Consider the following 13244-nt stretch of genomic DNA (forward strand, 5'->3'; position numbering starts at 1 on the left):
TGAACATCAGCATGGCCAAAATGAAGAAAGGCTAGGGAGGAGAAATACAAATAGAATTTGTAAATATCAGAATGGTGGCTAACCCAAGATATATAGTTTCAATGAAGAAACACATGCTTTTGTAAGGAACATGAAAAGTCAGGTGTGATTGTTCAGAAATGCTAATTTAACTCCCATAATTTCAAGAGGAAAGAGAGACTAAGTTAAACTTGTGATCTGGCTCATTCTAGGCATCAATGGAGTGCCAGTTGCAGAAAACTTCTGTATGGAAGAAGCCACCCTCTCAGACAAAATTGATGAGGGTCAAGTTAAAGTCCGTACACTTTATTTGTCTGTGGATCCCTACATGGTAAGTGGGTTTAATAAAAATATCAAAATATTTGAAGAATATTTGGCCAGTTGATTCTTAATGTGATCTGCCAATCATGAGTCACCGTAAATAGTGATTTATAACTTTAGTAGGAGGGAGTATTTTGTTTTGCATAAATACCCATGACCACGATTATAGCACACGTAACACACATACTGCAAAGTATTTGGCAAGTACCTGAGCTTTTGGTTTCCTCCTTCCAAGCAGATTGCTAATCTCAATATGGAAAGTATTGCAGCTTCTACAATTAAAGCCAATGTAACTGGAGGAAAGAATCATAAGATCTCTGAATATATGTAACCCTCTGCCATACATTAATTCTATTCTGAAAAAGTATACAAATATTCTACATTGTAATTTAAAAAATTAGCATTGGGATTTACTTCAATTACTGCGAAGTAAAGAGTTCTTTGTATAATAACTTTACCACTTACATTCATTTTCCATAGGATTGCATCAGAAATTTGTGTTGCATAATTTGAATTATGATTTTTTTTCTAAGATGTACCATATAAACCAGAATAAGGAAAAAAAGATCCTTTGGTGCATCAACCAACCTCTTAGTCTATCAGTAATAAAAATATGATCTTTATTTTTTCTTCTCAGGCTTTTAAAAGGTTTATTGTATTATTTAGCAGTTTCCATATTTCTGACTAGCATTAAAATCCCTGTAGCTTCATGTGTTGGCCAGCTATGTATCTCTTGACAAAGAGAAAAATGAGCTTTAAAAAATTATCTTGCTACAAATAATTGTCTTTTAGCGATGTCGTATGAATGAAGATTCTGGATCTGACTACATCCAGGCTTGGAAATTGTCTGAAGTTATTGATGGAGGTGGAATTGGTTGTGTGGAAGAAAGCAAAGATGTATGTTTTGCTCCAGGAGAGTTTGTGACGTCCTTTACCTGGCCCTGGCAGACCAAAGCCATTTTAGATGGAAAGCAACTGAACAAGGTAACGTTTTGTCATTTCTTTCCATTTCCTTTGGAGAAAAACAATATAGACAAATGTGCCCTGACCTCTAGCAATATGTGGTTAAAGACTATGGATATCCATAGGGAGGGAATTGAATGGAGACTAGAGGTGGTATTCAGCAGGTTCTAACTAGTTCTGGAGAACCGGTAGTGGAAATTTTGAGTAGTTCAGAGAACCAGAAAATACCACCTCTGACTGGCCCCGCCCACATTTATTCTCTGCCTCCCGAGTCCCAGCTGATTGGCTCGGTCTTCTTTTGTTGCCCTGCACAGGAGAACAGAGCTTGAAATTAGGTTAGTTAGTGGGATGGGGAAGGAATGGGCTTTTGCAGTAATCTTCCCCTGGAGTGGGATGGGAATGGAGATTTTACAGTCCTTCCCCTGCCACGTCCACCAAGCCACACCCACCAAGCCAAGCCACCCCCACAGAATCGGTAGTAAAATAATTTAATCCCACCACTGATGGAAACATGTAATGACTGTCAGAGGAACATGTATATAATAGCAACATCTATATGATGACGCTACTTCAGTTTGTTGAGAACACCACTGTCAAAGAACAACCACTGTCATTTTCTATCATTTGCACAGTTGCCTATGGCACAGCATCCAATGTGATACCAGAAATGTGATTTTTAGCTGAATACCAAAGGAACAAGGTTATACTTGTTATACAGATAATTTTTGACTCTTTGTGTGCCTTCGTGTGCCTTCGAGTCAGTTATTTAAGTCTTGGCAACTGCCTAAAGTTCTTGCAATTTTCTTTCTACATTTTCAGAAGTAGTTAACCCTTGCCTACTTCATAGAGCTATGAGAGAATAACTGGCCCAACTATCAAGATAGCTTCATATCTAAGGCAAGGTTAGAACTCAAGAATCTGTCAGTTTCTAGCCTGATGCCTTAACCACTGTACTAAACTGACTTCAGATAGGACACCAAAATGTCAAAAAAAAAAAAAGACAAGATTATAGATAATCAGAGTTGGAAGGGACCTTGTAGGTCATCTAGTCCAACCCTCTACCCAAGTGGGAGACCCTACACCATTTCTGACAAATGGCAGTCCAATCTCTTCTTGAAAGTCTCAACTGATGGTGCTCCCACAACTTCTGAGGGCAAGCTGTTCCACTGGTTGATTGTTCTCACTGTCAGAAAGTTTCTCTTTGTTTCCGGGTTAAATCTCTCCTTGTTCAGTTTCCATCTATTATTCCTTGTCTGGCCTACAGGAGCTTTAGAAAATAGCTTGACCCCCTCCTCCCTGTGGCAGCCCCTCAAATATTGGAAGACCGCTATCATGTCTCCCCTGGTCCTCCCCTGGTCCTCCAAAAAGTATCAACCAACTTTGAACCTTTCCAAAAGAATCCAGCCAAAAAATCAGAATGGATCTTGACTAGAATGATAATGATGAATTAATTCCATCATTGAAACCCTTTTTTCTTCTTCTTCAGATTGATCCAGACCTCGTAGATGGACACCTTTCCTATTTCCTGGGTGCAGCTGGCTTGACTGGGCTGACAACTTTGCTGGGAATCAGAGAGAAAGGACATATATCTCCAGGTTCTAATCAAACCTTGGTTGTCAGTGGAGCTGCTGGGGCTTGTGGCTCTCTGGCTGGGCAGGTAAGATGCTATAAGCTCAGTCTTAAGGGTTGTTGTTAGAAAAGATTGTTCTGCCTATGAATCTCAAAATTTGTATTATTGGGATTTACAGGAGCCATTATATTTTTTCCCTAGAAATAGGCAGACTTTATCATGGGATATATATGCAGCATCTAGTCGCCCCTGCCCCTGAATTGACTCATTTGGCAGAAAGCCTGAAGACATAGTTCAAAGATGCAAGAGTATCCTAAGCTTTGCAGAGGTAAAAGTGCCCCTTTTATCCTGAAATCATCTCTGTCTCCAATCAAGCCAATATTCCCAATTTTGGGAAGACTTGGGAGCATGGGTGCAAGTCTTAAACACCGTTTTAAAACTCTCCAAACCAAAGAAAAAGGTCTAAAGATTTTGGCCCCACCCTTTCTATATGATCATGACATCACTAGTCACACCCCCTGTGGTCCTTGAGAGCCTTTATTTTATATATTTTTTAAATTAAAAGTTTTTAAAAAGTACTGACTTTAATCCCCAAATTTTAAAAATTGCTCACCTCCGTTTAGTCTTGCTTCCACCTCACATGCTATATGGAACAGGAAGAGAGCTTCTATTGGTGCCAACTGTCTGGCACCATCTATCTTGCTGATAGATGGGAGGATCACTGTTTTGATTTGAGACTATGACAAAGAAGGGCAATGGGTTAAAATTGCTTTTACCCATTCCATGATTATTGTCCAGTTTGGTCTTCTCTCTCTCTCTCTCTGCTGGCTCCTTGAGAGAAAGGATGCATACAATGGTTATTTTGTAACTGACAGAAAATATAGATTTACCTTTTAAAAAATCCTTGTGCTGTAAGACCAGTGATTGCAAAAAGCTGACTTTTTGTCATGGTTTTCTGCTTTCAAAGATAGGTCTCCTGGAGGGCTGTTCTAAAGTAGTTGGCATTTGTGGCACAGATGAAAAATGCAATGTTTTGGTCTCTGAAATGGGTTTTGATGCTGCAATCAACTATAAGAAAGAGAATGTGGCACAACAGCTGCACAAATATTGCCCAAATGGAGTGGACGTCTATTTTGACAATGTTGGTGGAGACATCAGTGATACAGTAATAAGACAAGTGAGTGTGCCTCATCTACTTTAGACTCTGTTCAGGCATTTGTGTGGATGCTGGGAGAGGGCAAGGTGTGGAGAAAAAAATATATCATGTTCAGTCCCACTCCTGCTCCCTATATTAAACTTGTTTTGGCTTTAATGTGAGTTTAGCTCTTCACAGGATCTAGGCCCCAAATACTGCAGGGACCCAGATAGCTGGAAATTGGAGAAAAGGCAGGAACATATGCAGAAACCTTTTCTTTCCTCATGTTGAGCTCCCCATGAGTCCTTGTGCTGGTTCGGGACGCAGTGGTGTGAGAAGTCATCAGGGATGGGATTCTACCAGTTCGGACCGTTTCTATAGAACTGGTTGTTATGATTCTGCGCAGTTTGGAGAATTGGCAAATTGTACCCATGGCTGGCTCCTCCCCTCTCCACCCCTCCCTGCCCAGTCAGGCCTTATCGCACATGCCCGACATCGCTGACTACATTCTCCCCCGCCCAGTCACTCCTTAAGATATTTCTTATTTTTTCCTCCCAATGATCAGCTGTTCTGATGATCAGCTGTGTCGGGATCCCCCTCGCTGTCTTACTGCTTCATCCAGGAGGCTTCCCCAAGGACCAGGAGGCAAAAAGGGGCGCATGGAGTGTCTGTGTGTGCTGCACCCCACCCTCCTGGTGCTTAATTTTTTACCTTCCTGGGCCCCAGGGAAGCCTCTGGGAGCAAAATGCCCCCCCCCCCAGGAGGCTTCCCTGAGGCCCAGGAGGCCCAAAAACGGAGCACGGGGGTGCTGCAAAGAAAAAAGCCACGCCCACCCAATCATATGGCCATGCCCACCTAGCCATGCCCACAGAACCGGTTGTTACAAAATTTGAATCCCACCCCTGGAAGTCATGGATGTATAAATCAGAAGAATACAAAATTAGGTTGACAAAGCATTCAGATAATCAAATCACCAACTTTTCTCCACCAAGATATAATTCCTCACTAAATCTATCTGAACCACACTTGCTAAGATAGAATTAATTTTCAATTCAGGAAAGCTGAAATGGTTTTGGACTCTTAAGACACTTTCTAATATAATTGCTTACCTAAAATTTGGCAGATAAATCTGAGCAGTTAATCTGAGATGACACCATTTCTTTTTCCAAACTGTAAAGTAGTATGGGATCTAATATTTGTTGGAATATATGTTCCTAAAAATTGAGCAGTGTCTTTTATATTGTTCTATCACTTTTCTGGAGTTCTGTTAGTCAAAAAAATTGACACAAGATGCTTATTACCTACATATTTTTAATTTTAGGGTACTGTCTGCTCTGATTTCCATTGATGTAGTGTAGTATCAGTGAATGCTAAGATCTTTTTCATCACATTGCAGTAGGTTTCTTCTCTGTGTTTTGTCTGGCTGTTTGTTTCGTTCATTTCCTTTCTTTTCTTTTTTCTTTCTTTTATTTAATTTACTTCTATTCTCATCGAAATTAAATTGTGCATGTAGTCTTATCTTCATCACATGATCTTTGCTATCTGAGGCATGCTTAAAAGTCTGGCCAAAGTGATAATGTGACACACATGTTTACTGTATGTTTGCATGACACATTACACACAGCCTAATAAGTAGCATGAAGCCAATCTAGTGATACCAGAACAATTGGATTCATTTGATAAACTGTATTTAAGTTAATCATGGTATATATGCTCTTGCTCACATACTGTAGTTTTTGTTTCACTGTAGTCACATCCATAACAAACCATGATAACATAAAAGTGACACATCTGATTGTATCACTTCATAGTGTAGATGCTGCAATTACACATTTCCCTTATGACATCCAATGCAAGAATAACCATCATGATGTAAAGGTCATCACTTGTCCCTTTTCCCCATATCATGGATGCCCATGCAGAATACTATAACTGTGATGAATAGCATTTTGACTCTTTTTTTTCTTTACTCTTATTTTTCCTGTAGAAGAATAAATGAAACATATTGCTGGTTGCTGCAACAGAATGTAGGCCAGACAAATGGGATGTTCTTCTACTCTGTTTCAGTACATGTAATAAAAACACACTGTTCTTTTAATGGTTCTCTTAGTCAACCCATTGCTGTTGAATATTCTATTGCTATTCTATTGCATTTTCAGACTGTGCTTCCCTGGTGTTCTGAACCAAACCCTTTTCCAATAAAACAAACACGAACCAAAGGGAACAGAAGCCTTTAAATGATTCTTACGAATCCCCGGTCAAAAGGCTGCTGCAAACTAATTAACTTTGATAAGCACGAGCCTCGCCAAAACTGTGCGAGGCTGCCAAGAATAACAGATAAGGTTACCTAGAAATATTTTACAACACAAGAGTCTTCAAATACCAACTAAGATACTGCAATGTCCACAAGGCTCAAGTTTCAAAACGTCTTTGCTTCCTTCAAAGAACGTCCAATTCATAGCTGGCTTTTATCTTCTTAAGGGGGGGGGGCATTACCTTGCAGCCTTACTCCCGAGTCGCCCGTGCTGCTGCAGCTGCTCTTTCCTGTGAGCAGCTGTGTGCACACGTGCACTTGGCACAGGTTCCTCTGGAACCTCATCACTGCTGCCAGCCCCCACAATCTCTGAAGGCAGCAGTCCACTCCATAATGGTCCTGGCCCTCATCTGAATCCTCGCTCTCCTCAGCCTGCTGCCAGCTAACCACAACACATGGTGCCTGCTTTGGCCAGCAGCACTTTGCTAAAATGAACTGTAGGAAAAGGACACTGTAAATCAAAGCCTGCCCGCTCTTTTGGGAAAGTCTAGCTGTTGATTCTCAGAACAGTACTTATCAGCCTTATGCTCCAACTTGCACAGAGGAGTAGATGATCACTCGGGAAGATGTAACAATATCCTTGTCACATTATGACTTTAGTTCTTACATACACTTTGACTGAAAATTGGCCGAAGGCTAATTTACTCAGATAACAGATAATCAGAGTTGGAAGGGACCTTGTAGGTCATCTAGTCCAACCCCCCAAACAAGCAGGAGACCCTACACTATTTCTGACAAATGGCAGTCCAATCTCTTCTTGAAAGTCTCAAGTGATGATGCTATCACAACTTCCGAGGGAAAGCTGTTCCATTGGTTGATTGTTCTCACTGTCAGAAAGTTTCTCTTTGTTTCCAGGTTAAATCTCTCCTTGTTCAGTTTCCATCCATCCATTCATAGCTTTTTTCACCTCCTTGCTCCAAGGCTTTTGATTATGCCATGCATTTTTTCTCTATTTTCTCACAGCAGCTGCGCATCCAGCATACTTTCTACTAGTTCCTGTCTGCAGAATGTAGTGTAACTTGTCACTATCACTGGAAATGAAGTGTGGGCAGTAAGGGCTTTGTTATTAGGGCAAACAAGAAATAGTTGGACATTCCTCTCTACCTAAAGCAGCGGTCCCAAATCTTTTAGGCTCTGTGGGCCAGCGGTGGGAGTGGCAGGAGGGGAGAGGATTGTTTTTCCCATGCACTCACTGTTTGAGCAAATGCAGCTTCGCATGCTCCCTGCCACTTGGGTTGCCAACAGGCTGAGGCCCAATATTGGATTGCGGACCAGGGGTTGGGGACCTCTGACCTAAAGGATACGTCTTACATATTGGCAAAAAAAAATCAGAAAATACAAGCTGAATAGTCAAGACCTTGTTGATGATCCAAGCTCTGTAAAGGACTTTGGAATACTCATCTCTAATGATCTAAGTGCTAGAGCCCACTGTAACTACATAGCCAAAAAGGCATTAAGAGTTGTTAACCTAATCCTACGTAGCTTTTTCTCTGGTAATATCACACTACTAACTAGAGCATACAAAACATTTGCTAGACCATAATACAGCTCATCAGTCTGGAACCCACATTACATATCTGATATTAGCACAGTTGAGAAAGTCCAGAAATATTTCACAAGAAGAGTTCTCCACTCCTCTACTCGTAGTAGAATACCTTATGCCACCAGACTTGAAATTCTAGACCTAGAAAACCTTGAATTACGCCATCTTTGGTCTGATCTAAGTATGGTATATAAAATCATACATTGCAAATGACTTACCTGTCAATGAATACTTCAGCTTCAACCATAACAACACAAGAGCACACAATAGATATAAACTCAAGGTTAACTGCACAAACTTGATTGCAAGAAATACGACTTCAGCAACAGAGTGGTCAATGTCTGGAATACTCTACTTGACTCTGTGGTTTCTTCCCCAAACCCCAAAAACTTTAACCTTAGACTGTCTACTATTGATCTCACCGCTTTCCTAAGAGGTCTGTGGGGGGCGTGCATAAGCGCCTCAATCGTGCCTACCGTCCCTGTCCTATTGTTTCTTTTATTTTTCTTATATGTACCCATTTCATGTATCCATAACTATGTTTATACTTATACCTATTATCTTGTAAGCGATTGACAAATCAAAATAAATAAATAAATAAAATCTTCTAAGCCTGAGAGATACATAAACAGGACTAATATAGTTGAATAATAGGTGGAGCAAACACTTAAGAGATTTATGTTTCTTTGCTGCTATCTAGTGGTCATTTACATTTTTGAAGGTCAGATATGACAAGTCCATGCTTGGATCTTTTTTTAACATTTTATATTTGTCCAGATGAATTACATCCTTACAATTTAAAAAAGATAACTTTAAAACACAATAATGAATATATTGAGTTGGCAAATATGCAGTTTGAATTATTATCTAAAATAATAAGTGAAAAAAGAATGTAATCTCACAGCTTTGTTTTCTACAGGTGAGTCCTGGAACATTTTCCCGGATCTTCTGTAACATGCAGAGAAGCTGGTTTTTGTGTATAGTCTTAAGAACCATAAATATGAAAGAAAACTATTGTTGTGAACCATTCCATCTCAGTTAGTTATAGACTGAATGTCTAACTTTCCCATCCATAATATTTCTGAAAAATACTCTACAAACTTCAATACTGTGTTATCTTTTTGTTTCCAACAGATGAATTCAAATAGCCATATTATTTTATGTGGTCAGATCTCCCAATATAACAAGGACATGCAGTACCCACCTCCTTTACCTCCAGAGGTAGAAGAAATAAGGAAATCACGGAACATTACTAGGTATTCTTCATTGGCTTATTCCTCCAAATGAAACACTGAATAAAATCTGCTGAAATATGTGAATGCTTTTTTTTTTAGTTCCAAAAATTGCCTTTCTAGATTGTTGCATCATCTAGGAAATAAGGTCACTCAAATAATTACTGGAGCTGAATTTGCAGCTTTACAGAATACTCTTGTCAGTGGACTATCAGTGAGAAAGCTCTTCGATAGAAAAAGAAAATGAGAAGGCTGATTTCCATAGAAATCAGAAGGGAAATTGGAGTTGGAAAGAAGACTTTTATCAGTGGATAAATGTGACATGCTTCCTGTAGCTCTCAGTCTCTTAAATCATGCCTTTGAGTCTTACTGACTGGAGAATGAGAAGCAATTTTGTGCTTTATTTGCACATTCCAAAGCTTCATGTGTTACCTTGAGAAGATGAGGGCATTTAACAGATATTTGGTTAGAAATTTAAAATGATACAGCTATACACTGGTCCACCCTTTCCCAATCTGGTGTTTTTTATATGAATTGTATTAGAATACTCCATTGTTCCCAGTGAGATTAGAACAGGAATTATTCAATTATTCTATTGAATCAAAAAAAATCATCCTCTGTTCGGAGATGTGTCTTTTGGAGTAGGCAAAAGATGGGCACTGCATTTATTTTGTGTCACCTTTGGAATGGCACAGATGTAAAGGTTCTAGTGTCCCAATAGGCTAAAGTATAATTTCAGATGAACCATTTACACTGTTAAAATATTAGACCAATCGGATCATCATTTCCTAACCCTTTAAATTATGTTTGCTGGAATGTGTTGCCATTTATGTCTGCTGCAGGTAAGACAGAACATACTGCTTGTTTCTATCCATGACAAATTTGGTGAGTTTTGTAGCTTCTCTTTCCTGTAATGACTCTTAATATTGGGAGTTTGATCTGCTGAAGAAACAGTCTCACTCAAGTTTATTTTGGATTATAACCAATTGAATTATTATGTAACTATAAATATTTTTCTGTAAATGATGGTTACAATTAGATTGGAAATTTAATTATTGCCCTAAATGTTTTTTATGAGAATAATAATAGTTCCCCTTTGCGCATAAAATGGAATCAGAAAGGCATTTCAGAATGTTGTTAACATTTAACGTTTGACTGCTGTGAGATGTCAATTTCATTCTTCACAGAGAAAGATTCCTGGTTTTGAACTACATGGAGAAATATTCAGCTAGTACTCTGCAGCTTTGTCAGTGGATCAAAGAAGGAAAATTGAAGGTATTATAAAAATCAATAGGTAAATTGCTCATGGCTGCAAGCAACCATTTTCTTTCATTGACATTTTCTTTTCTTATTTGTTGTGGTTGCTGAAGCTGAATGAATAACTCATTTCACCTTATCTACAATGAATAGAGACGTTTTTTAGAAATCATCTGATTAGGTGTAATTATCCAAAGAACTAAGACTACAAACGTTTTGTTTTGATAATTTTCAACAGTGTTTAATGAAAGAAAAAATTACTAGATTGCATCAAAGGGGAAAAATAATCTTTAATGTTACTTTTCCCAAAAAAAAAAAAAAAACAGGTCAAGGAGACAATCGTGGAAGGCTTAGAAAATACTGGAGGTAAGAGATTGTTTCTTTCTTCCAACTGCATGTCCTTGATTAAAATATGTGGACACAGGAAGGTCCCCTGGTTTATTTCTGGTTCAAACAGCAAAATTGTCTGACCCGAATCTGAATGCTATTGCCATTCACAGTTAAGGAATGCTAAATTTACTTCTTAATTAATGTGTTTACATTTAAACTGAATGTGTTAAAAGATTAAAACTGCTGAATCTAAATTCTACAATTTTTTTTGAATTTTGAATTTTTGAATTCTTTATTCAAAATTCACATAGCACCCAGAGACCAGACCCAACACTCACACACACATGACAATCCCCAAACACCTAATGAATAGCTAAAATGAATAGCTCTTAAAATATTGTCTTACCATTTTATCATTTTAAAGAAACAACTGTTGCATGCTTCTTACGCTATGAGTTTGCAAGTAATTATCTGGCTTCATTTTATTTTTCACAGCAAATTCAACCTACCCTGCAATCAATAACCACTCACATAATTTCTAGGGAGGTTACTATGTTATATTATACACGAGTAGTCTGTGTATAAGTGAACTGGAAAATTATATCCATAATTTCTGCTAAAATCATTTGTTTTGGCATAAATTGTGATGAAAACAGTATTTTTAACAGCTATGCTGGCTGGGGAATGGAAGCTGAAATCCAACTTACATTGAACACACCAGGTTGAGGAAGGCTGAGCAATCTAATTCTTACAACTATAGGTAGAATAGAGGTTCAAACTAAAAATTAATTAATGTAAGGGATTTCATTTGCTGGCCTTATATCAAACGTTTGGCTTTTGTTTTGAAAAGAGAAAGGACCTATATTACAACAACATGGAATTCGAATTGCACTGTATTAAGACACCTATTATTATTATTATTATTATTATTATTATTATTATTATTATTATTAGTGTTGTTGTTGTTGCTGTTATTATTAGACTTTCTACTATTGACCTCACCCCTTTCCTAAGAGGTCTGTAGGGGCGTGCATAAACGCACCAATGTGTCTACCGTCCCTGTCCTATTGTTTCTTTTATTTTTCTTATATGTATCCATGTATTCAAAACTATGTTTTTACTTATACCTATTATCCTGTAAGCAATTGACAAACCAAAATAAATAAATAAATAAATAAGAAATAAATAAATAAATATTTTCCATTATCAACTTTGTTAAAAGAAAAATTCCCCTTTCCTAAGGGATTTTTGTTAGATAGTAGGCAAAGCTTTTCAGTTCATCCTTTACCAATTTATAAATTTCTCTTTTGTGAGATTTATACTTTTAAAATATTGATACCCTTTCTACTTACTCAAGGTAATTTACATACAAAATAATATATAATAGAAGTAAGCCAATAGACAAAATACAGGTTGCCCTCAACTTACAACAGTTCATTTAGTGACCATTTGAAATTACAGCAGGCTTGAAAAAAGTGACTTTTGACTGTTTTTCATCCTTATGATCATTGCAGTGTCCCTGTGGTCATGTGATCAAATTCAGGTGCTTGGCCACTGGTCATATTTATGATGGATGCAGTGTCCCAGGATCCTGTGATCACCTTTTGTGACCTTCTGACAAGCAAAGTCAGTGGGGAAGCCAGATTCACTTAACCACCATATTTTTAACTTAACAATTTCAGTGATTCATTTAACAACTGTGGCAAGAAAAGTCATAACCTTTGACTTAACAACAGAAATGTTCAGCTCAATTCGAGCAATGCCTGTAATCATTCAATACATTCTATGAAGTCTACATTCAAAGACCACGTAAAATATATTATTATGGACATCCAGAAAGGATGAAATCTTGGCCTCCATACATCATCACTTGAGAGCCTCAGGGTAATTGCAACAGCTGCTGGTTTTACCTCAATGTCATGAGATAAAAACAAGAGCTGGAGCTGATCAAAGGATCTTAAATACCATGAGAGGTCAAAGGTAAGATATAAGAATACTGAATGCAAGGCCAAAGCTCTGGAGGCCTTTAAAGACAATCTTTATCTTTAATTTGGCCTGAAGGAATTGAGAGAACTGTTGCAGTTATCACAGTTCTGTGGCTGTTTGAAAAGCCTGAAAGAAAAGGGGAGAAGAAACTAGATGTGAGAGAGAGGCCAAGAAATGGAGAAAATGTATAGGAAAATATATAGGAAGATCTCCAAAGAAAAAAAGAACGCTAATTGAAGAATGAAAAATTGAATTGAAAAAAAGACACCAAATTTGTAGTTCTTCCAAAGGCAGAACCCTATGTGGGGAGGAGGATTTAGTCTACTATTGAGTAATACCTGAGGAATGTCAAGAAGAGGAAAACAAAAAGTGTTCATAGAGGGAGGGAATATAAACAGTGCTTACAAAAATTTGAGTTACAAATTTTCACCCATACAAACAAAGCTTTTGCAACTCCAAGCCAGGAGATCTTGGAAAGCAGGAGGTGGGGAAGGGCAGTTTACTGCGTGCGACATGTATATGCTTGGCAGCACCATCACAGATTGGGATGCTAAACTTACTTATTTTGGACGCTA

At 38.1% G+C, this 13244-nt stretch overlaps 1 protein-coding gene across 3 annotated transcripts in view; it reads left to right on the forward strand.

The window, feature by feature from the left end:
* PTGR2 (prostaglandin reductase 2) overlaps positions 1 to 13244 on the forward strand; it is a 29115-nt gene that overhangs the window by 12298 nt on the left and 3573 nt on the right. For all 3 annotated transcript variants that reach the window (XM_026709371.2, XM_087921765.1, XM_026709362.2), the window contains exons 3-9: positions 231 to 349; positions 1132 to 1323; positions 2789 to 2959; positions 3840 to 4049; positions 8999 to 9120; positions 10284 to 10371; positions 10680 to 10719. In XM_026709371.2, coding sequence (XP_026565156.1) covers positions 231 to 349; positions 1132 to 1323; positions 2789 to 2959; positions 3840 to 4049; positions 8999 to 9120; positions 10284 to 10371; positions 10680 to 10719 — 942 coding nt within the window. The remainder of the gene's footprint in view (positions 1 to 230; positions 350 to 1131; positions 1324 to 2788; positions 2960 to 3839; positions 4050 to 8998; positions 9121 to 10283; positions 10372 to 10679; positions 10720 to 13244) is intronic.

Source organism: Pseudonaja textilis, chromosome 1 (genome assembly GCF_049901715.1).
Source record: "Pseudonaja textilis isolate UNSWEBS1 chromosome 1, rPseTex1.2, whole genome shotgun sequence".
Classification (NCBI taxonomy): Eukaryota; Metazoa; Chordata; class Lepidosauria; order Squamata; family Elapidae; genus Pseudonaja; species Pseudonaja textilis.